We start from the raw sequence: 22409 nt of genomic DNA, 5'->3' as shown, positions 1-22409 counted from the left end.
GCCTGAGGCTACCCAGCAGGAGCTACGGAGAGATCTGCAGATTCCTCTTCTTTGTTTGGGGTTTGGAGGTGCCCAGATGAGGCCCAGCTGTGAAGCAATGCAATCTGCTGTGGGGCCTTGGACCTTCTTTTGGATGTTCTGGGTCTCTCTGACCCAGCTACAGTTTGTTAGGTAATTTTAGATTGCAAAGGGCCAGGCCACTCATATGCAAAAGCCTCTGCACACAGCTTGGGTGGGGTGGGGTCTCAGGGAATCAACAGGGCGGAGCAAACAGCTATGGCTGATCCTCAGTCCAGCCCTGGGTCTCAGTGTTCCATGGTAATCGCTGCAAGCACCTCTGAGAGAAAGCCGCCCTCGAGTTCCGACTGATGCCAGACAGTCAGTTTCTCCTCGTATGAGTCTGGGTCCCCAGAGACTCGCCTGGAACTGGAGTCCAGAGCAGTCGGGAGCTTGTGTCCCCTCCCGATTGAAAAAGACAACCATGTCCTCAGTTGCCAGCCCTTTCCGTATGCGCCTCCATACCTCTGCACTTTACTTTCACACTTCCTCTGAGTCTTGGTGTGCTTTTCTCTTTCCTTCTTGTTGTAGAATTTCCACTCAGCCAGCCTTCCTGTGGTTCTGGATGATGTCTGTTTTGTCTTTTAGTTGTAGTTTTGAAGTGGTTGTGGGAGGCAGCAATTTCAGGTGTTTACCTATGCTGCCATCTTGGTTTCTCTCATCACTGATGTTTCTCTCACCCTCTGCCTTCCTCTCTGAAATTAATAAAAATCTATTTAAAAACAAACAAACAAACAAACAAAGACACGAGAAAGGCTGTGCAGATGGTGCCGCATATTCTGCAGGAAGAAAGGGGTGCTCCAAGGCCACGTGAGCCCACACTCCCAGGCGTGCCTCTCTGCTCTGACTGCGTCTCCTGGAGCATTAGCGAACGCTGTAGTTCATTATTAATAATTACGTATAATAGGATATTGTAAAAATTAAGTTACAAAATTTTTATTAAAACGTTTCTTACATATTGTTATATTGGCTGGGCCACAAAAAATATTTGGTGTGGGCTGCATGCAGCCCGTGAGCTGCGAGTATGACATGCTTGAGCCAGAGTATAAGCACGCAGGGGAAGTGTGTTTACTCAGAGTGGATGGCGGGGCCAAGACTGTGGGAGAAAGAGGCCCTGCCAGTCTCCCCACCCCGGCCCCTCAGTGAACATTCCTGAGGGGAGTGGAGATAGGCTGAGAGTCCTCACATCCTCTGTCAGCTGCTGGAACCCTCTCCGGAGACAAGCCAACCTACAGCCAGGTGAGCTTCATTTCCTAGCACACTGGCCTTGTCGTTCCCAAACATGCCAGGTACACTCACACCCCAGGGCCTTTGCACATGCTGCTCCCTCTGCCTGGACTGCTCTTTGTACACACGACTCACTCCCCCCTCCTCAGGCCCTGCTGGGCAAGGCCTTCCCTGGCCACCTCTGCCCACTCCTCACGCACTGCTCCCTGCAGCATCTGACACCTACACACTCATTTCCTTTCCTGAGCATGTACACCTGTCTCCACCATGGCCTTCCCTGTGGCAAGGTTTGGGCTGCCTTGTCTGTCTAGAACGAAGCCTGGTCGGTGGGTGGGCAGTTGAGAACTATTTGCTGAATGAATCCTCATGGGGCCTTTCTCTGGGGGAGGCATCAGCTGGGATGTGGCGACAGGATGATAGAGGTTTTATTTCCGCCTCTCCCGCAGGTGTCAGTGCCACGCACAGCCCCTCGGGGCATGTCATAGAGTTTCTAGTCATTCTCAACCCCCTGTGCCCGAGAGGCCTGGCACCCCCGGCCGGCGAGGACCCCACCCTGGCTGCCTCGGGTGCTGGGGTTCTGGCAGGGGTCATCCTTGCACCCAAACACATGCCTGGTCCTAGGTCAGCAGGGCCAACCTCGCTGTTTTCCCGGCAGCCTGGCAGCAGGCCCACAGCGGGAGCCACCCGTCTGCTCTGCTTGTCTGGGGCTGATGTGGGCGAGGAGGGGGAGGCAGAGTCAGGCAGACCTGGGGTTCCATCTGCAGGGCAACCTTGGGGAACTCACCTGACCTCTCTGAGACTCAGTTTCCTCCTCTGACGAGTGGAAACAGAATACCTCCTACCAGATCCGATGAAGTCGTAAGACCACATTACTCAGCACAAGAACATGTGCGGATTCGTATCCCCCTCTTTCCAATGAGAGGCCCCCCGAGGCCAGCGCGGTGTCCTTCCCAGGTGTGCCCAGAGCTGAGCCGGCGGCTGACCCATGCGGGCATTGGATGAAGGGGAGCAGATCCAAGCTGCCGACCCAAGAGGGGCAAGGACCAGAGAAGCTGTGGCCGTTGCGGACTTGGCACCAACGTGGGCCTCCGAGGAGCTAAACTCCTGGCTTACGCTCTAGCAGGTGACCGCAGCTGGCCCGGGAGGGACATTAGATGGAGAGGGGCAGGATGGAGGCCTGAGCGCGGGGTCTCTGGGACGGGGCATCACAGGAAGAGGCCGCTAAGCCAGGGGCCAGAGTGCCTCATTTTGAGCTTGGACAGGGGCGTGTCCTGGGAGCGATGGATACGCCCCTGTTAATTTATGCATGTGGGCACGAGAATGACCTCACAGGGACTCCACGGCCCCGAGCATTAGCTTCCTCCAGCTTCCTGAAATTAGGTGTAAACTCCTGGGATCTATAACATTGTGTGGCTAAAATTGTATGTATTTATGAACATGACTTAATCCAAGAATTTCTTGTGTTAAAATTTTATTTACCAAATCAAAGTTTCTGCCTGACCAGCGAGGCTCAGTGGTTGAGCATCAACCTATGAACCAAGAGGTCACGGTTCGATTCCTGGTCAGGACACATGCCTGGGTTGTGGGCTCCACCTCCAGGGTGGGGCATGCAGGAGGCAGCTGATCAATGAATCTCTCTCATCATTGTTTCTCTCTCTCCCTCTCCCTTCCTCTCTGGAATCAGTAAATAATTTTTTTTAAGTTTTAAGAGGAATAAAAATAACCTCATGTAGACAAGAAAACTGCAAAGAAATGCCCATTTCCTCTCCTGGGTCCTGAGAGCTTTCTACGTGGCCCGTGGTGTCCTGAGAAGAGGGGCTGCTGAGGGCAGAGAGGAGGCCCCTGGTTGCCAGAGACCAGCGGGCCCTCCCTGCACCCCTCACGCATCTTGGCTTGTGAAGCAGCGTTTGGAAGAAGGTGCGAACCGTCTGCTCTAAAGGGCAGGTGGCCACAGACGGCAGCTGAGGGTGAGGTGTGAACTGCCATGCCCTGTGCGGTTCTTCCCCTCTAACTTTCGTTTTCCTATAAATTGTAAGAACCTCAACTCCACCCGGGGATGGCCGGGGACGGCAGTGCTTCCCTCTTCCACGCCCCTCCCCCACGCCTGCCCGCTGGGGACACGCACCCTCCACATTCACATCCCCTGACCCCCGGTCACACTTCTGGTAACTGTCATTGATTCCGGGAAAGGGGAGAGCGCCGTGTCCCCAATGTGCTCTTGGAAAAGTGCAGAAACCGAAGCAGGGGACAGCGGCTGGGCCTCCATGTGAGGATCCCGATGCAATGGGGACCCCAGGTCTCCTGGAGCCATGAGGGACACGGAGGAATGGTTTAGAGCTGTGAGCTGGTCATGATACGCTGGGCCTGGAAGTGAACAGAAAGGAGATCAATCGTAAAAATAAGAGAAAAACCACTGTACCAAGACTCGCCCTGCACGGGGATTACACCTTAGAGCAGCGGTTCTCAACCTGTGGGTCGCCAACCTGTGGGTCGTGACCCCTTTGGGGGTTGAATGACCCTTTCACAGGGGTCGCCTAAGACCATCGGAAAACACATATATAATTACATATTGTTTTTGTGATTAATCACTATGCTTTAATTATGTTCAATTTGTAACAGTGAAAATACATCCTGCATATCAGATATTTACATTACGATTCATAACAGTAGCAACATTACAGTTATGAAGTGGCAACGAAAATAATGTTATGGTTGAGGGTCACCACAACATGAGGAACTGTGTTAAAGGGTCTGGCATTAGGAAGGTTGAGAACCACTGCCTTAGAGTTTACCAGACACTTTATATCGAAGCTGGTCCTTTTGCCATCAGAGCAAAGATTTACTGCAGGTCTGACTCCCTGGAAGTGCAGGCACCTCTAAGGCCAGGGTCTGACTGGTTCTGTGCCCCCCACAGGTGCAACCAGTGTTCACTGGCCTTCCTCCTCGGGAGCCCAGTGCTGGGCAGGAAAGGGACCCTCCTCATCTGGCAGCTAAGAAACCTGAGCCCTGGGGAGCGTGTGACTTGCCCAAAGTCACAGATGACAACTGGCAACCTGAGCTGGAAGCCCGTCTTGGGCCGTCCCAGCCAGCGCTCTGCTGCCTCCAGGGGCGTGGCGAGCACAGAGCATAACACTCCTAGCCAAGCTCTGTGGTCCAAGGGGCGACCAGCAATGTCTGCATCGCTGAGCCATCATCAGGACTGTCTCCAGGCGGGAGCCTGCCTTTGTCCTGGGAACTTCTCAGTCATGTCAGTCCACAGTGAGTCCGTGCCCACCATCCGGGCAAAGCCCTGGGCATCAGGCAAGGCACAGCCCTGGACTGCAGGGTTAGAGCAGTGATGGCGAACCTTTTGAGCTCGGAGTGTCAGCATTTTGAAAAACCCTAACTTAACTCTGGTGCCGTGTCACATATAGAAATTTTTTGATATTTGCAACCATAGTAAAACAAAGACTTATATTTTTGATATTGATTTTATGTATTTAAATGCCATTTAACAAAGAAAAATCAACAAAAAAAATGAGTTCGTGTGTCACCTCTGACACGCGTGTCACAGGTTCGCCATCACTGGATTAGAGGTTTTGTCCACGATGTCAACTGAGCATCTGCTTTGCAGAACCACAGCCCGGGGAGTGGGAGAGACAGTCTCCCCAAGTGTGAGTGCGGACTGGCCCTCCCACACTGAGAACCAGTGCTCTCGGTCCAGGGGTGGCCCACAGGAGGCTGCGAGCCAGACACGGGCTGGAGGAGCAGGCGGGCCTGGCCTCTTCCTCTCCGTGGACGACCAGCCATGGCGAGGCCCTGGATCGGGCCCCGCAAGTGCTGTCTAGGCTGAGACCCACCGGAGATGAGCAGCAACCAGCCCTGGGAGCCGCGGGAGCCAGACCATAGCTGTGGGCGGTGCTAGGAATGCCCTTTGGAGGAGACGGATATTCCTGCTATGAATCATCTCCAGGGAAAATTAATAGTCAGTGGCCGTTTCTCAGGGAAAGGAAGGCCCTTCCTGGGGGACAAGCAAGGTGTCCAGAGGCCGGGAGAGGCCAAGGAGGGAAGTGAGTGGGGCTCTCCCGCCAGGAGGCCAGAAACTGGGGAGGTGTTCAGAGGGCACTGCGCTGGCCAGCGCTCCGCGGGGGCCCTTCCTGACATAGCTGTGAGCTGCCTCTTTGTACTTTGCTATGCGCAAGCTCCGGCCGCACTTAGAAGCCTTTTGTGGGCTCTGTGTCCACAGTGGAAGCAGCAGCCAGCCCGCCAGAGGCCGGGCGGTGAGTCTGAGGTCGCCCAGCCAGCCCTTAACCCCCAGGGCTTCCCTGGCAGCCCCGCCGACCTGGGGACGCAGCCCCTCCAGCAGTTGGACTGCTGCATCCGTGGAGTGGGGCTCAGACTGCTGCTCAGTTTAGAATGAAAGTGCTGGGGTCCAGCCCCAGCAGGTCCAGGGGTTCCCATTCTAAACACTTCCATGCCTTGTAGTTCTTTTGCTTTCTCTTCTTTTTCTCTCTACTACCCTCCATCTTCCATATCAGCCAACCCAGAGGGCACAGCTGACTCCTCCCCGGACACCGACACCACCATCAAGCGCGGCCCTGATGGACCCATGATCCAGCCCTTCGACGCGCTGACGTTTCGGGAAGCCCGTTGCCAATGACGCCGCCCGCTAGCCAGATCATCAAGGACAACCAAACCACTGACTTGAGGACAGCTGAAATCCCTTGACTGAAGAGGCCAGCAACCTTCTACAGGAACAAGGCTCCTTGTGCACTCCATCCACTATGTTTATAGCTATGCTCGCTGTCATTGCTTGTCAGTCTTCTTCTGAGTCTTAAACAACCCAATCCGAGAGATGGCCTCTGATTTGCATGTGCTATCATTTAAAAAATAAAAATGGGGGAATTTGCTGGAAGCCGATCCACCCTTGCTGCTTGATGCAGTCCCTGCAGGGAAGAAACATCTGCACAGCTTATGTTTCAAGGGTCCTGGCGTATATGGCGTACTGTTCTTAACATGTTTGCTCCCCTTCTTAAGCGCTATGTGTTTTAACCAAGGTCACCCCTCCGAGAAAGGTTGTTTCCCCAGGTGAGGATTTTTATCAGTAAAACCTCTTAACTAAGTGCCAGGCCGGTAGTTAATCACTTTAACTACGAACTATCACGCTTAAGCTACATAATCTTTACTTAGAATAATCTCCTTCAGTTACTTCCTTATAGCTTAATAGAACAATAGAGTAACCTTGGAATGGAGATAAAAAACGCCCTAACCTCTGGAATAGAATGGATAGGATTAAGATCAAATAGTATAAATACAGATGTAAGCGGACAATAAAATGAGGAACCTGGCTATGATGATCACCTGAACGATGCCTCCGTGTCATTCCTTTTTGTCTGACTCCGTCCACACCTTTGAGAACCCCTGGACCTGCTCAGGCTGGACCCCAACATATGGCGCCCGAACAGGGACCCTTAGGTACACCCCCCCATTCCCCTAGGTAAGCCCCACTCTCAGGACGGATAGGACTCCACAGTAGGAAGAGGGTGGATAGTCTTTGCCGACTCCATCCACACCTTTGGGAACCCCTGGACCTGCTGGGGCAGGACCCCAACATGAAAGGAAAACGACACCCCTAAAAACTGGAGACGTGAGGTCATCTGGACCAGAGCACGAAGACACTGCCAGTAGCTGAAATGATGTGGATGTTTTTACCAATGTTCTGTTTGAACCTCCTGCATCCCACGCTCACAGAGCAATGGACTAGTCTTCACCTTTCCTGACAGGGTGATTTTCTTACAAATCACTTTGGAGCCCGGCCAGTGTGGCTCAGTGGTTGAGCATCAACCTATGAGCCAGGAGGTCACGGTTCAATTCCCAGTCAGGGCACAGGCCCAGGTTGTGGGCTCAATTCCCAGGAGGGGGTGTGCGGGAGGCGGCCGACCAATGATTCTCTCTCATCATTGATGTTTCTATCTCTCTTTCTCCCTCTCCCTTCCTCTCTGAAATCAATAAAAATATCTTTAAAAATTAAAAAATGCAAGTCTGCCATGGCCTTCTCCTACTCCAACCCTCGGGGATGCTGCACCCACCAAGCTAGCATTCAAACACCTCCCTACTCAAGCCCAAGTCACCATCGACAGAGTGGAGAGGGGCATCCAGGAGGGGTCTGTCCCTTCTGAGCACGTTGTATGCAGTTGGGAGGAGAGGGGGGTCAGGCAGACTGCGGAGGGAGTAGATACGAACTAGGTTCTGCAGCAGCAGCCCCTGGGGCTGGGGCTAGCCTGGTGACTCCTTCCTCTCACACCTGTGACTCTCCTGGCCCCAGTGACTTCCAAGTGTCCCGGGCAGCTTCCTCCTCTCTGTTCCCTTCCGGAGCGCTTCCTGTGTGTGCAGCTCTGACACAGTGATCACATGGTCTGGAACTCCCTAGTCACAGGACAGGGATAGAAACTGCAAGCTGGGCCTCGCTCTCACCCTAGCCGGCCTTCCTCCCCCGATGACCCCACCTCCAGGGAGGCCCGTCTAGGGGCAGCATCCTGAAGACCAAGATGAAGTAAGTGAAAATGAGACAATGGAACCATCTCAACCTCAAAATTTGCCCTAAGAATTTCCCTGTGTGGCCATGGGGGCAAGATGTCTGTCTCCTCAGGTCTCCCCACAGGTTTCCTGGGCTCGCCACGTTCCCTTTAACAGACCAGAGCTGTTTCTCCTCCCTGGCCCTCACTCTTTCTTTCTCTCTGTCAAATCACTAGACACTTGCCTTTTCCAAGAATTCTCCAAGATTGGGAAGGGCATTGATAATATGGTGGTAAAAGTGTGAGCTCTGGAGTCAGACCTGGACTGTTGTCTTAGCTCCGCTCCTCACTGGCTGAGTGACGCAGACCGGTGACATAATCTCTGACTTTCCATCTATAAAACCCTGATGATGATGCCAAGCTTGCAGGGTGGTCATAAGGATTAAGTGAGACAATGCTGGTGCATTAGTCAGGGCAGTTAACACTAGCTGCTGTAACAACAAGTCCAGAATCTAGACCAGGGGTGGGCAAACTTTTTGACTCGAGGGCCACAATGGGTTCTTAAACTGGACCGGAGGGCCGGAACAAAAGCATGGATGGAGTGTTTGTGTGAACTAATATAAATTCAAAGTAAACATCATTACATAAATGGGTACGGTCTTTTTTTTCAATAGTTTTATTCATTTCAAGCCGGCCATAGTTTGCCCACGGCTGATCCAGATACACGAGTTCACTCCTCACTCAGGTCACAGGCTGATATAGTGTGAGTGCCTTTCCTGCATGCTCCCTCCAGGAGGTGATTCGGGGACCCAAGCTCTTTTCTTCCCCTTCGGGTCCTCTACTGGGCCCTTCCACCTGGTAGACAGAATAGCAAAGACAAAGAGACCAGACCAGGAAGTGGTACCCCTTAATTTCACTTCCTGTTGGTTAAAACCCAGTCATTTATCCAATGTAATTGCAGGAGAAGCTAGGAAACTTGGTGCCCTGTGCACCCAAGAAGAGGAAGTGAGGTTGCTAAGCCTCTAGCCAGTCTCTGCTACATAATTTAGTGTTTAGGGTCCTACTGGATACATAGTAAGAGCTCAGTCAACAAAATATACTATTATAATTATTTCCTATGATCTGTCCTGATACTGGTATGAATATACCAGATAGCCCAGAGCCAGAGGGTAGACTTTCCACTGATAATGAATAGCTGACGCAAGCCAAAATGGAATTGGCAAAACAAGATATGGCACTGTGTCTGACGTAACTCCTGCTTGGGGTGCCTCCCAGGAGGTGGCAGGACACACTGAAATTGCCCACATTCAGCTGCTGGCTCTGCTCTGAGCAAAACATGAACCCATGTCAGCCAGGGGGTGGTCTCGTCTTAACACAGTAATGCTAGCCTACCCACTCTCCAGAGATCTTCAACACGCCATGTTCCCTCGGCTCCAGGCACCCGCTTCCTGCTGTCGGAGCACCCTCCCCACCTGCTCTTCTCCAGTTCCCCCTCCTCACCCCTCAGGTCCCAGCGCAGAAGGCCACCTCTTGGTCCTCCACCCCCAGTGGCCGAGCGCTTGTCCCTGTGCCCCACAGTAGCCTCTACTTCCCTCCCCAGAGCGCTCAGCACAACATTAAGTCTCTGCTCACCTCTGCCCCTCGATAAAGTGCCCATCTCTCGGGGCAGGGCCTTGTTCATATCATCATTTTGTCGCAGCCCCGCAGCAGGGTCTAGCTCATCATGAGTGGGCCGCGATATTTGGCATGTGAGTGAATGAAGAATGGATGTGGGCAATCCTTTTTCAAAATGATAATGGGGTGCGACTTTTAAACTATTACAGCTCAACAGTTAAAAACCAAAAGTTAAGACAAGTTCAGAAAGAAACAGTACAGTGTGTTCCTTCAAAAGGTCACTGGGGCCCGGCTGGTTGAGGGGTTGAGGGTTGACCTATGAACCAGGAGGTCACGGGTTGCGGGCTCGATCCCAAGTGTGGGGCGTGCAGGAGGCAGCCAATCAATGATTCTCTCTCCTCATGGATGTTTCTATCTCTCTCCCTCTCCCTTCCTCTTTGAAATCAATAAAAATATTTTTTTTTTTTTAAAAAAAAAAAGGTTCACGGGAACTAAAAAGTCATTTCTGAAAGCAGCCACACCCTTGGCCACGCCTGGGCACTTCCGAGCAATTGGCCACGCTCCATCTCTCAACTGAGCAACAGCGGCTGCAAAACCACTCCTCACACTCAACCCCGCACTCCCTGCCGCTGCCGGAGGGCCTGGCGGCACTGAGGGGCCCGGCTGACCTGACCGTGTGTCCTGTTGGACCTGCATCTACCTCTCCACTATCCATGCAGCTGGGGGATCTGACCTTCATCCAAAAGTAAGGTCTTTCTGGTCCCAAAGTCATCCTCAGACGCAGCCGGAGACCCCGCCACCCTCTGCATGGACACCCACTGAAGCAAAAGTGAAAGTTTTGTCCCGCACCGGCAGCTCTGTGCCTCTGGGGTGCCGCCTCAGGTGAGTTAAGTGGCACAGGGCTGAGTGGCTGGTGCTGTGTCTGCCTCCGGGAGCTGTCACCCAGCCACCCCAGGGGAACACACAAAACTCTAACCATGAGGTTTCAGGCAAGAGAAACCAGAAGAGGCTGGGAGCCACCCTGGGGCCCCTCCAAAAACAGTCAGTCAGGTAGAAGACTCCTACTCTACCAGCGCTACCCCAGGCACTCGGCAAGGCCAAGACTCACAGGTCCTCCCAGGCCACCCTGAGCGCCCGGGACAGTCATCCCCAACTCCCAGCGGCTGCAGCCCGCCCCATCCCACCTTCAGCTCAACCACATCCCCGCCCTCCGCACCCAAAGGGGCAAGGCTGCCCCTCGCCAGTTGCACCCCCAACACACACACACACACACACACACACACACACACACACACACGCAGGCATGCACGAGCGCGCTGCCCCCCCTCCCCCCCGCCGCCCCGCCAGCCCGCAGGCGCCCCCCCCGCCCCCGCCCCCGCCCCGCCCCGCCCCGCCCCGCCCCGCAGCTGCATCCTCCGTCCTCCCCAGCAGCCTGCGGTCTGCGCTCCGCGCTCGGGGGAGGCAGCCCCCAGGCCCCGCCCGCTGACGTCAGCCTCGCGGGCGTAGGTGGGGCGCTGGCCGGAGTTTTCACTCTCAGCCCCGCGGAGCCAGCTGGAGGGCGCAGCCCGCTTCGCTCTTCCCGGAGGATGCGGGGCGCTCAGGATGCTGCCGCTGCTGCCGCGCCTGGTCCTGCCTCTGGCCGCGCTGCTCTGCCTCGGGTGCGGGGCGCAAGGTAAGGACGGCCCTGCCCTGCCCTGGCCGCCGGCTCTGCTGTGTGGGTGGCCAAGCCCGTCCCCCACCGTCCTCACCCCTACGTGGAAGTTCAGTGTCCCACGGAGAACCCTGGTCGCTTGGCCTCTGGAGAGAGCGGTGTCCATCATCTGGCCCCTCCCGGAATCCCTCATTCTGGGGAGCCTGGCCTTGGGGGAGGGGGGGGTCACTCTTCGTGAAGTGGAAGAAGCTGGGGTTGCTTGGGGGGCGGGGGGAGAGCTGAATGACCCCCTTCCCCAAGGCATCGCCCACCCTCCTGCAGCCACCAGTGCTCCTGGCTTTCCTGTTGCTCTAGTTCGAAGGACTGGACCCTGTCCCCGTGGGAATTACCCGACTGCCATCTGCCTATCTTCCCGCCGCCCTCCAGCTAACCTACCCCAGCCTTTCCCTCCGGGACACCTGCCACCCCCTCTGGTCACCCTGCTCCTTCTTTAGCCCCTGAGGCATCCCCCTGGCCCCTGCCTCCCGCTCCTCCCCCTCAGCTCCGGCTCCTAACCAGCGGCTGACCTGCAGAGTTTCTGCAGCAAGAAGAGTAACTAACCCTGGAGAGAGAGCATGAAAGGCTGGGAGGTGCAGGGACCAGGGCAGAGGGACCCAGAACACGCAGCCACTCACATGACCAGTAGCTCAAAGGCCTGCTGCGCCTCTCACTTTCCATCTGACGTTTTGAAATCGAGACACAGACTTGAAGATCAAAGACAATATAAGGAAGCCAGCGAGGGACAGGCAGACTCTAAGTCAGCAGGACAGTTAGAAGAAGGGAGCGTTATTAGAGAGAGGTAGTCAGAGGCGAGGGGAGCCGGACGGGTCCCTGACAGACAGAGGCAGGAGGGTCCGGAGGAGAGAAGGGAACTGAGTGTGGATATCGGCCTTGAGCTGTTTCATGGCGCTCGATGGACAGGACTCTCAGTGTCGGTATATGTGTTGCCCTCTTACCCACGCGAGAGAGGGTTCAGTGAGGTCTGATAGCTCACCCAGTCACACTGGCCCCCCCGCCCCGCGGTGAAGGGCGGGGAAGGGAGACAGGAGAGGGAGCCGACTGGTCTTCAGTGTCTCCCTTAGGGCCAAGGGTGTCAGCGCTTTGTGGAAAGAGCAGCTGCCTTCTGTCTGTTCTCACCCAACCTGAGGCTGGGCATCTGGTTATAGAAGCGGGGGCAGGGGGCATGCCCTCAGCCTGGGGCTGCCCAGCAGACCTGTGAAGAGAAACGGGCAGCTGCCCACAAGCAGGTATCTGTGGGCCCAGAGACGCCAGAGAGAAGGCCAGGGACCAGAGCCAGGGCTGGGCCAGAGCAGGGACCAGGTCTGAGGCTGGAGGGCAGGCCGTGGAATGGGGCTGGAGCAGGGGCAGGGGTGGGCAGAGCCAGGGGCTAGCTCATCCAGAGCTCACTGTGGACATGCCGAGGCCCACAGCCCTGCCTCCTCCCCAGGATGCATTGCACCCAGCCTGGCTCTTCTCAGCCACCACTTCTGCTTCTGACCAGCCTGCACAGGACTCTGATTTAAGGGCCCGACACCTGCACTCAGGGCCCCACTCTTTCCCTGACTTGCCCTGTTGCCTTGGGCAAGTCACTCAGCCCCTCCGAGCTTTCATTTCCTCCCCAGGAAACTTGGGGTGATCAATGCCTGCCTTGTGGCTGTTGTGATCATGAAGTGAGACAGTATATGTAGAGTACTTGGCTCACAATAAGGCACGCCATACGGGGAGCTGCTAAAAAGCTCGCTCCCCTCCCCCTCAGCACCTTCATCCCGGGGCCCTGCCAGCCCTGAAACTGACCCTTCTCCCCAGGGACAGCGCTGCCCAGCCCTCCATCCGTGTGGTTCGAAGCAGAGTTTTTCCGCCACATCCTCCACTGGACGCCCATCCAGAATCTGTCGGAAAGCACCCGCTATGAAGTGGAGGTTCGGAGGTACAGAGGCTGGAGGCGAGGGGGAGGGGGAGGGGAGGTGAAGGCGGAGTAGGTGCAGCCATTCCCGTCTAGCACCCGGCATAGAAAGATGGGTGCCTTGTGACTGAAGGGACACCAGGAATGGCCCTGGCACATACCCACCCACTGGCAGGGGTTGGCCAGGGGGGCTGGCCGGCGGGGAGCTGTCTGGTGGGGGCTGGCTGGTGGGGGATGGCTGGCGGGGGCTGGCCGGCGGGGGGCTGTCTGGTGGGGACTGTCTGGTGGGGGCTGGCCGGCGGGGGGCTGTCTGGTGGGGACGGTCTGGTGGGGGCTGGCTGGTGGGGGCTGGCTGGTGGGGGCTGGCTGTGTCAGCTGCACCGAGCAGTGTCCTGGGGGCTCTGGAGGGAGGAAGCACAGTAGTGCCTTTCCCCTCAGGATTTGTCTATCTTATTGGAGAAGCAGGAGCAGCACCCACAGTAGAGCTAAAAACAAGGAGTCCCAAGGACTGCGAGTGCGGCTGGGCGAGGGGGACATTGGGCTGTGTTGCAGGAGCAGCACGTCTTCCTGTGGAGCTGGGCTTAAGCCGGTCAGCGTTCAGTCTGAGGGCCTTTAGACACAGGGTTGGCTCGGGGTCCCAGGCCGGCGCAGAGCCCTGGCAATGAGATGCCCTGCGCCAGGGCAAACACCCAGGGCTGCCTTCCTGGCCGCTCCCGCCTCCTGCTTCCCTCTTAAAGAAGATGGGTGTGAACAGAAGGGGAGCCAGTGCTTACCCTGTTGTCCCCCCAGGTACGGGTCGGATTCCTGGAGGTCGGTGCCCAGCTGCAGCCAGACCCTGGTGCCGGCCTGCGACCTCACCATGGCCACCCTGGACCTGTACCACAGCAACGGCTACAAAGCCAAAGTCCGGGCCGTGGATGGAGGCCAGCGCTCCAACTGGACTGTCACCAAGACCCGCTTCTCCATGGATGAAGGTGCTTTCCCTGCGGGGCCTGGAGCTCGTACAGCCAGAGGCTCAGTCTTCTAGACAGTGGTTCTCAACCTTCTGGCCCTTTAAAACAGTTCCTCATGTTGTGACCCAACCATAAAATCATTTTTGTTGCTACTTCATAACTGTAATGTTGCTGCTGTGATGAATCGTCATGTAAATATCTGATATGCAGGATGGTCTTAGGCGACCCCTGTGAAAAGGTCGTTCGACCACCAAAGGGGTCGCGACCCACAGGTTGAGAACCGCTGGTCTAGACTGTTCTCTGTGTTCCCATAACACAGCATGTCAGCGCAGCTTCCGGACGAGGCAAAACAGCCTGAGTCAGGACTCTGGAGAAGGGCTAGATGAAAATAGTCAAGTTGTTGGAGATGGAAAGGGAACTGGATTTGTTTACCCTACAGAGGGAAGTCTCAGGGTGCCTGGGCAGCGGGACAGGGGGTGTGCTTAGCGGGTCCTGGAGAGGAAGCGAATCTGTAAGCGATGAGCACAGGGAAGCAGGCAGCAGGCGGAATGGGACCAGCCCCCTCCCCCACCCACCCCGTGAGGGAAGGACTCCCCAGGGTCAGAGTGGGAGGCTCTGAAGTGGGGGATGGGGTGCCACTGAGGAAAAGGTGGGAGGCTCCTTGCAGGGGTGGGAGGTACAGATAAGCCCACTCAGGGGGAGCTTCCGCCTGCGGTGGGGATGAGGGCCATGACTGCGATAAGCCTGCCCTGCAGAGCCCAGGGTGAGACCGGGGGCCCAGGGTGTCAGGGTCAGACCGGGGGCCCAGGGTGTCAGGGTCAGACCGGGGGCCTAGGGTGTCAGGGTCAGACCGGGGGCCCAGGATGTCAGGGTCAGACCAGGGGCCCAGGGTGTCAGGGTCAGAGCGGGGGCCCAGGGTGTCAGGGTCAGACCGGGGGTCCAGGGTGTCAGGGTCAGAGCGGGGGCCCAGGGTGTCAGGGTCAGACCGGGGGTCCAGGGTGTCAGGGTCAGACCAGGGGCCCAGGATGTCAGGGTCGTGGCCCCAGCACCTGTGTGTGGGCCTGCGCCGCTGGCTGCAGGCTCTCCCGGGGGTGCTTACACCCCACATGTCTCGTGGCTCAGCTTCCAAGCTTTGAATGGGCCTTGAATGGACCCAGGGCATCTGTCATTGTAACCTGTTCCCCAGCAAGGCCCAGCGGTCCGCTAGGTTGGAAGGCTTTGGCCCAGGTGTTACAGTGGGTACAGCTTGGCCCTGGAGGCCAGGCATGGGGGTGGGGGCGGGCAGGCCCTCCTCGGCCTGCGGGCCTCACGGCTTTGCCTCCCCTCAGTGAGCCTGACGGTGGGCGGCTTGGAGCTGGAGGTACGCGATGGCTGGGTCCTTGGAAAGATCCAGCCGCCCAGGCCCAAGGTGGCCCCTGCAGGCGACACCTATGAGAGCATCTTCCCCCACTTCCGCGAGTACGAGGTCGCCGTTCGCAAGGTGCCCCAAAGCTATGAGGTACGGGGCTCCCTGCGCCCCCTGCCCCTTGCCCCCTTGTGCCGGCAGAGGGAGGACCTGGGGCGGAGCAGGGAGCTGAGGGCACCCGGCCCAAGTGGCGCCCCTGCAGGTGGCAGTGGACGCACTGCCCCTGGGGTGGGCACCGCCCGGGATATTTTGTAACCATTGTTTCCCATCCCCTTGGAGGAGCTGTTTCATCCCATTGGATAGAGAGGGAGTGAGGCTCAGGGGCTGTGGCATTGACACCCCATAACTGGGAGCTCTGGAACCTGCAGAATCCATCCTTTCCCTGACACCACAGCAGAGCTCACCCTGTCTGGGAAGGCCCTCAGCCCCTACGAAACCCACCCTCTTCTCTTTAATACAAAATAAGGCAGGTAGCCCCACGGCTGCTGCTCAGGGTTAGAACAGCAGCCCACACACGGAAGGGTCGTGGGTCTGATTCCCAGTCAAGGGCATGGACCTCGGTTGCAGGTTCGAGCCCAGCCCTGTCGGTGTACATGCGGGAGGCACCAATCAATGTCTCTCTCACATCGATGTTTCTCTCTTTCCCCCTGCCCCCTCCCTCCCTGCCACTCTCCCTAAAAAAATAAAAGGAAATCAATCAATCAATGGGAAAACAACCCTCAAGTGAGGATTCACAAAATAACAATAAGTCCTGGTGGCCACAGGGCTGGTGGCCATGCTGCTAACCCAGGGCTGGTTCCCTCAGAGGACGAAGCAGCGGGGTGCCCGTCAGCTCTGAGGCCCGCCAGCTCTCAGGGCCCGGGTGGCTGCGGGAAACCAGCTGTTCTGTTTATTGCTGTTGTTTCCATTTCAGTCCGCAAGCAAGAAGGTGAAACACGAGAACTTCAGCTTCCCGACCAACGGCGAGTTTGGGGAGTTCTGTGTCCGGGTGAAGCCGGCTGTGGGCTCGCGCCTGAACAGGGGGATCTGGTCGGAGGAGGTGTGCCTCCTGCTCACCTGGCAGTGTGAGTCAGTCAGGGTCAGGGCAGGGGTCCCGATGGGCGGGGGCAGGAGGGGCCGCACATCCACAATCCGGGCAGCTGCTGACGCCCCCTGCCAGGCACACCCCGCATCCTTCCCCGTCCTCCGCCAGGCCTGTGAGCCATCCTCCCACGGCCCCTGGGAGACATGAGGAAGCCCAGGCTCAGTGGTGTAAGCTGCGTCCCCTGAAGGGCCTTCTCCTACCCTCCCAGCCCTCAGAGGAGACAGGGCCCCTTGCCACAGCTGCTGAAGCCAATACATAGGATGCCAGGCTCTCGGCGGGCACGGGGGGGTGGGGGGGCGGGGGAGGGTGTGAAGGCCAGGGTCCTGCCGGAGGTCCCGACCGTGGCTGGGGACAGGTGTGCCCAGAGGAAGCTGTAAGCAGCGCCTCAGGATGGTACAGCCGGGCGCCCGATGAGTCACGCCCGCACTCCGGCACCGGGTGCCCGGCCGGGTGTGGGGAGTGCCTGGGAAGGCGCCAGTGAGTCCTCACAGCTTCGCAGGGCCCTTGGGGTGTGAAGGACACGACCAGCGCGGTGCCACTCAAGCCCCCCATGTCGGCAGCGAGACGCCGTCTGTGGGTCCAGCCTCGAGTGTCTTCTCCAGTCACTAGCTGACGCACGCAGCAGCGTGGCGTAGGGGTCTGGGTTCAGATCCTGCTTCTGCTCTCGGAGGCGCGTGACCTTGGGCAAGTCCCTTCACCTCCCTGGACCTCAGGGTCTGATCTGTGGAGACAGGGGTGACAATCGTCTTCCCTCCTGAGCTTGTCCTCGGGGTCCGATAACAGGTGAAGACTCAGCAGAGGACGCGCTGTGGCCTTCACAGCCGGCGTGTGGGGTCAGCGCCGTATTTCCCCCTTCGATAGATGAGGACACGGCTCAGAGGCTCACGGCTAGTGGGTGGGGGCTGGGACTTGAACCCAGGCCCAGCTGCCGTCAGCTGTGCTTGCCCGCTGTGCCTCGATGCGCTGCCCTGTGTGCTGACTGAGCTCGAGGGCGGCAGCAGTCACTGGCGGTGAGACGTTCTCAGGCCAGAGTTGGCGCAGGCAGGGTTCCCCGGGACCCAGACATGGACAGAGGCAGCCTGGGTGGTGGGGTCCCCTGGGCCACTCACCGAGGAGCTCCCGAGAGCGGCCGTGGGACCCCAAGGACTGCCCCTCTGTGTGCCCGGGCCCGGCCGCAGCGCCTCTCTCTGGTCTCTGGGCTGCAGATTTCACCGTGACCAACCTCATCGTCTCCTTCGCCCTCGTCCTGCTGCTCTGCGGGGCCCTGGCCCTCCGCCTGTACCTGCGGCACCCGCGGAAGCTGCCCGCCGTCCTGGTGAGTCTCAGGCGGCCGCTGCCCATCCCGCAGCCCCCAGGTGCCCAGTCTCAGCCCGTCCTCCCCTCAGCCCGACGCCATCAGGAGGCACCTCCCGGCACCCGGGGCAGAGGGAGGACTGACCGCAGCGCCCAGCGCTGAGAGCGGTGCCTCCTGGCAGCCCGGGTGACCGGCACCCTGAGCAGCCCCATCCCGCGCTTTCCATTGTTCCTGTTTAACTCACAATCGGCCGTGGACCGGCCTGGGCATGAGCACCTCAGAGGCAGGGGCCTTTGTTGTCCTCCTTTGACAAGTAAGGAAACTGAGGCAGAGAGAGGTTGTTACAGGCGCAGGGCCACACAGCCAGGGAGAGTCCGATGGAGCCCAGCCTTCCCCATGCCTTGTGGCCAGAAGATGCTCAGAGAAAGGACCAGGGCTGGAAGGGCCGGCCCTGGGCTGCTCTCAGAGTGGAAAGGGGAGTAGGGGGTTGGGTGCTGGAGAGGAGGGGCTATGCTGACATCTGTACCCCCTCCTTTGCCCCGTCCCTCTTCCTCCCGGTGCTGACAGGCTGCCCTCAGGTAAGCAGCCTGCAGCACAACCTCCAGGCGGAGCTGCATCTCCGAGGCCTGTCTCCGGCCTGGGGCTCAGCTTGCCCCCGCCCTCCCCCCCCCCCCCACTGCGGCTCAGGGCTGCAGAGGGCCCCCAGGGGAGGCAGGGTCTCTGGGGAAAACAAGGAGAGACAGAGACCCTCGGAAAGTGTTCTGAGGAAGAGGTCCAGGAAGCAGGAAGGTGGGGGGGTTGGGGGAGGCCGCCTGGCTCAATTCAGGTCTTTTTCCAGCAAAAAAGAACTCTGTTCTTAGCTGCAGGGCCCTGGGTAGAGATATGACAGGGAGCCGGGGTCCAGGGACCTTGAAGGGCTACTCTGACCAGCAGACGTGGCTCAGTGTCCTCTCTCGGGCTCTGAGCAGATGCGTGGGCCCAGGCGTGGCGTTGCCTGCTGCACGGGTGTTAGAGCATATTCCCTGTGCGGGGCCCAGAGCTGGGGGGCGGGGGGGTACAGAGAGGAGAGCACCCACCAGCCTGCCATCCGATGGGTAACTCGCCAGCAGAGGGTGGGGCGAGTGGGCAGAAGGAACCCGTTGTGAGGGGCAAGAGAGTCAGCATTAAGCCGTTTCCCCTGGGGCCCTGGGCAGTCAGCGTCCTGGTTCTGTGCTTGTCCCACTGCCCACACGGTGGCCACCCTGTGTGTGTGCCTTTAAAAACAAATGAGTAGGACGGAATAGAATCGAACGGCATAGGTCCCAGGCCACAGGCAGTTTCACCGTTCTGTGAGCCGTTTTAGTTATTCCTGCATGAGGTGTATGTTCATGGGCTGCTTGCACACGGATTGTTATAAAGCACCTTTCTTATTTGGGGTCATAGTCAAAAGAGTCAGGAACACACGTTTAGATCCCGCCGCGGCCAGCCTGCTCTCGGGGCTAAAGCATGGCCCCTGAGAACACCGGCCCTCCCATCCGCCCATCCTGCCGTCTGCGCCCCGGGAATACGGGCTTCTCTGTATCCGGGCCTGAGCTGACCTGAGAATTTCATTAGGAGAAAACTCAGTCTGGAACTAAACCAAAGGAACGAGGGGGGTGTCCGCCAGGCCTGTGCCCCCCTCCTGGAGCAGTGCCCCCTGAGCGTCCCTCACGGGCCGACCATGGCCTCCCCTGCGACGCTGGGGTGGGTGCCTGCAGGGGCCCTCGCCTCACCCCCTCTCCCCTGCCCTCTCCAGGTCTTCGGGACGCCCAGTCCCTTCATCCCCGTCAGCCAGCTCCCCCGCCCGGAGGCGCGAGCCACCATCCATGCGGTCGATGAGCAGGCCCTCGCCAAGGTGTCCCCGGAGCTGAGGAACTCCGAGCTGCACGGTAGCACCGACAGCGGCTTCGGCAGTGCCAAGCCGTCCTTGCAGACCGAGGAGCCCCAGTTCCTCCTCCCGGACCCCCTCCCCCAGGCCGGGAGCACCCTGGGAAAGGGGGCCTCCCTGGAGCCCGAGAGCAGCTGCAGCAGTGCCAGCACCGACAGCGGCATCTGCCTGCAGGAGCCCAGCCTGAGTCCCGGCGCGGAGCCCTGGGTGCAGCAGGCGGGGGGCCAGGGCCAGGACGACAGCGGCATTGGCCTCGCCCACCACTCTGAGGGGCAGCCTGCGGATGGACGGGCTGACTCAGCCTTGGGCCATGTCGGTCCCCTGGGGCCTGAGGCGACGGAGAGAGAAGACCCGGCTGTGGTGGAATTTCAGGGCTACCTGAAACAGACCAGAGGCAGGGAGGAGCAGGCAGCCACGGCGGGCTGCCTGGAAGAAGAGGCCTCCTCAGCCGATGGCCTTGTCCCCCACCTCAGGATGTGCCTGGATGCCAAGGAAACCTGGTCCCCACCAGCCTTGGACAAGGGCTACTTGAAACAGGACCCCCCAGAAGTGGCTCTCGCTCCCTCAGGGGCCCTGGCTGGACAATGGAACCCCGCAACTGAGGAATGGTCACTCCTGACTAGCTGTGGGGACCTGGGGACATCTGAGTGGAGCTTTGCCCAGGATCTCGCCCCTCTGGGCTGCGTGGGGGCCCCGGGCGGGCTCCTGGGCAGCTTCGACGCAGACCTGGTCACCCTGCCCCTGATTTCCAGTCTGCACGCCAGTGAGTGACTCAGAAGAAGGGCTGCCTTTGACTTCAGCCGTGTCCTGGGGGTCTGAGGAGGGGCCCAGGTCAGAGAGGGCATGATGCCAGCCTGGGCGCTGCTCTCCGCTGTGCAGGGCCCTGCAGGTCCTGGCGGAGCCTCCTCCTTCCCGGGACTCTGCCTGTGACAAGGGTTGTTTGCTCAGGGAATCGGGGTTTCCTGGAGTTGGGGTGAGGCCACCGGACTGAAGTCAGCTCCCAGCCAGGCCTCGCCCTGAAGCCAGGCTTGTGTCAAGGCCTCACAGCAGGATCATGTCTAGGGGCAAAGGAGAGAGCAGTGACCACGTGTGCCTCAGCTGGCCACCACCCGGCCTGGGAAGGTCCTGGGGAAGATCTCCCGCATCGCAGGCCTCCCAGGTCAGCTCTCAGACGGAGCCGGTGGGGGAGGAAAGGAGCCGAGACCCGAAAGGGCCTGTGGCTCAGAACCCGCCCTCCGGGTGTCCTGTCCGTGTGCAGACACCTCCCTCTCCCCAGCAAGGAGAGCGGCCGCTCTGGGGTCCCTACCGAGGCCACCCCCCTCCGCCCCCCCGGGCCACACCCCTGACAGCAGCAGTGAAACCTCTGCAATTTGCATTGGTCACATTTCGGCCTGCAGGCAGCCCCTGGGTGTGGGCACCGGCTGGTCTGCCCCGAGGCTGAGGTTGGCACCTGCCCGTATTTGCCGCTGACGCCCAGCTGCGGACCCAGAGGACGGGGCGCGGGCTGTGGGCCCTGCTCTCCATGCTCAGCTGCACAACCTGGCCTCCCCTCGGGCCTGCTCCCATCTGTGAAATGAAGGGCTCTCTGTTGGAAGCTGGCCCCTGAGGCGACATTGCCGGCTGGGCCGGACCGGACCGGGTGGGAGGAAGGTACCGCGGGCCCTCGTCTGCACGGAGCCAGCTTCCTTCTCGCACGGAGAGGACTTGAGCGGCCGTCCAGGCTTCAGGCCCGAGAACTGCAGGTCCGGCAGGGGCAGGTGTGCGCCCGGCTCCCCGTGAGTCTGGAACATGAATTCACAGCCGCTTACAGTCCGTGGGCAAAGAGCTGGGCGGGTGGCAGGCGGGGCTGCCCCTGTCATCCGCGGCCTGCACTCCAGGGGCAGCTGGGATAGACGTTCCGGCGCAGGGAGTCCAGCCAGAACGCTGCACTCGGCCAGCGGCGCTAGGGCCAGCCTGGGACCAGCTCCCTCTGCAGACAGGCCTGAGGGCGGGCTCCTCGGGCTCCGGGCCAGGTTTACTTATTCCGTTGTCTTATTTATTGAAGAACCGCATTGCGCAGTAAAGAACTGTGGGAACTCCAAGAGCCTCGAAGTTCTCATTCCGCTCCCCTGTGTCTCGCTGTGTGGCCTTGGGTAGTCCCGTCCTCCTCCGTTTCAGCTGCGAAACTAGAACACAGTCCTGGCTCGTCCCGGTCCTGGGCGGGCGGTTCTGTGGGGAAGTAGGTGTCATGTGCCTGGAACACAGCTGTGGGAATGAGTGATGTCGTTTTATTCCAATAAATTGTCAGGACCACAAGAATCATGGGAAACCAGTTGGATTTCTTTTTAAAAAAATATATATATATGTTTTTATTGATCTTTAAAGAGAGAGGAAAGGAGAGGGATAGAGAGATCGAAATATTGATGAGAGAGAAATATCACCAATCGGCTGCCTACTGCATGCCCCCCACTGGGGATCGAGCCCGCCCAGCCAGTGACCTCCTGGTTGAGGTTCATGGGCCGGCGCTCAACCCCCTGAACCACAGGAGATTTCTGATGGCACAGCAGCCGGTGTGGGCTGTGGTTGCTGACCGCGGCGGCTGGGGATGAATGAGGTGTGTGCTGCCCTGAGGACTGAGGGGCAGGCCTGGAGCAAGGCCTGGGCCAACACTCATTGTCTGTGGCCCTGGGTGAATGGCCCATCCTTTCTAACTGCGTCGAGTTCCCCGTCTGTAAGCGGGGGTGATGGCCGGGCCGCGTAAATGAGACCGCATCTGAGGAGCTTCACACCGTCCAGGCGCACG

The 22409-nt window shown here is 58.7% G+C and overlaps 1 protein-coding gene across 2 annotated transcripts; it reads left to right on the top strand.

Annotated features, from left to right (window-relative positions):
• Window positions 1-10017: 10017 nt before the first annotated feature.
• Window positions 10018-21925, top strand: IL10RA (interleukin 10 receptor subunit alpha). 2 transcript variants are annotated; one of them, XM_036324174.1, is made up of 8 exons: window positions 10023-10274; window positions 10899-11064; window positions 12889-13009; window positions 13775-13959; window positions 15267-15436; window positions 16257-16407; window positions 17633-17742; window positions 19496-21925. In XM_036324174.1, the coding sequence occupies exons 2-8, from the start codon at window positions 10995-10997 to the stop codon at window positions 20396-20398; spliced, it is 1710 nt and encodes a 569-aa protein (XP_036180067.1). In that variant the 5' UTR covers window positions 10023-10274; window positions 10899-10994; the 3' UTR covers window positions 20399-21925. The 2 variants fall into 2 exon arrangements, with proteins under 2 accessions (XP_036180068.1, XP_036180067.1); XM_036324175.1 differs by lacking the exon at window positions 15267-15436 and having other exon boundaries at window positions 10018-10274; window positions 12839-13009.
• The last annotated feature ends 484 nt before the right edge of the window (window positions 21926-22409 follow it).

This window comes from Myotis myotis, unplaced genomic scaffold, assembly GCF_014108235.1.
Source record: "Myotis myotis isolate mMyoMyo1 unplaced genomic scaffold, mMyoMyo1.p scaffold_m19_p_10, whole genome shotgun sequence".
Taxonomy (NCBI): Eukaryota; Metazoa; Chordata; class Mammalia; order Chiroptera; family Vespertilionidae; genus Myotis; species Myotis myotis.
The sequence above is the reverse complement of the archived record's forward strand: the minus strand, read 5'-3'. Positions and strand labels throughout refer to the sequence as shown.

What these genes read in the sequence shown, in the direction of transcription:
- IL10RA (XM_036324174.1), top strand. Translation starts at nt 10,995, where the DNA reads ATGCTGCCGCTGCTGCCGCGCCTGGTCCTGCCTCTGGCCGCGCTGCTC. An exon ending in CCTCCTGCTCACCTGGCAGT is followed by an intron (nt 16,408 to 17,632) that starts GTGAGTCAGTCA and finishes TCTGGGCTGCAG; the next exon opens with ATTTCACCGTGACCAACCTC. An exon ending in GGAAGCTGCCCGCCGTCCTG is followed by an intron (nt 17,743 to 19,495) that starts GTGAGTCTCAGG and finishes TGCCCTCTCCAG; the next exon opens with GTCTTCGGGACGCCCAGTCC.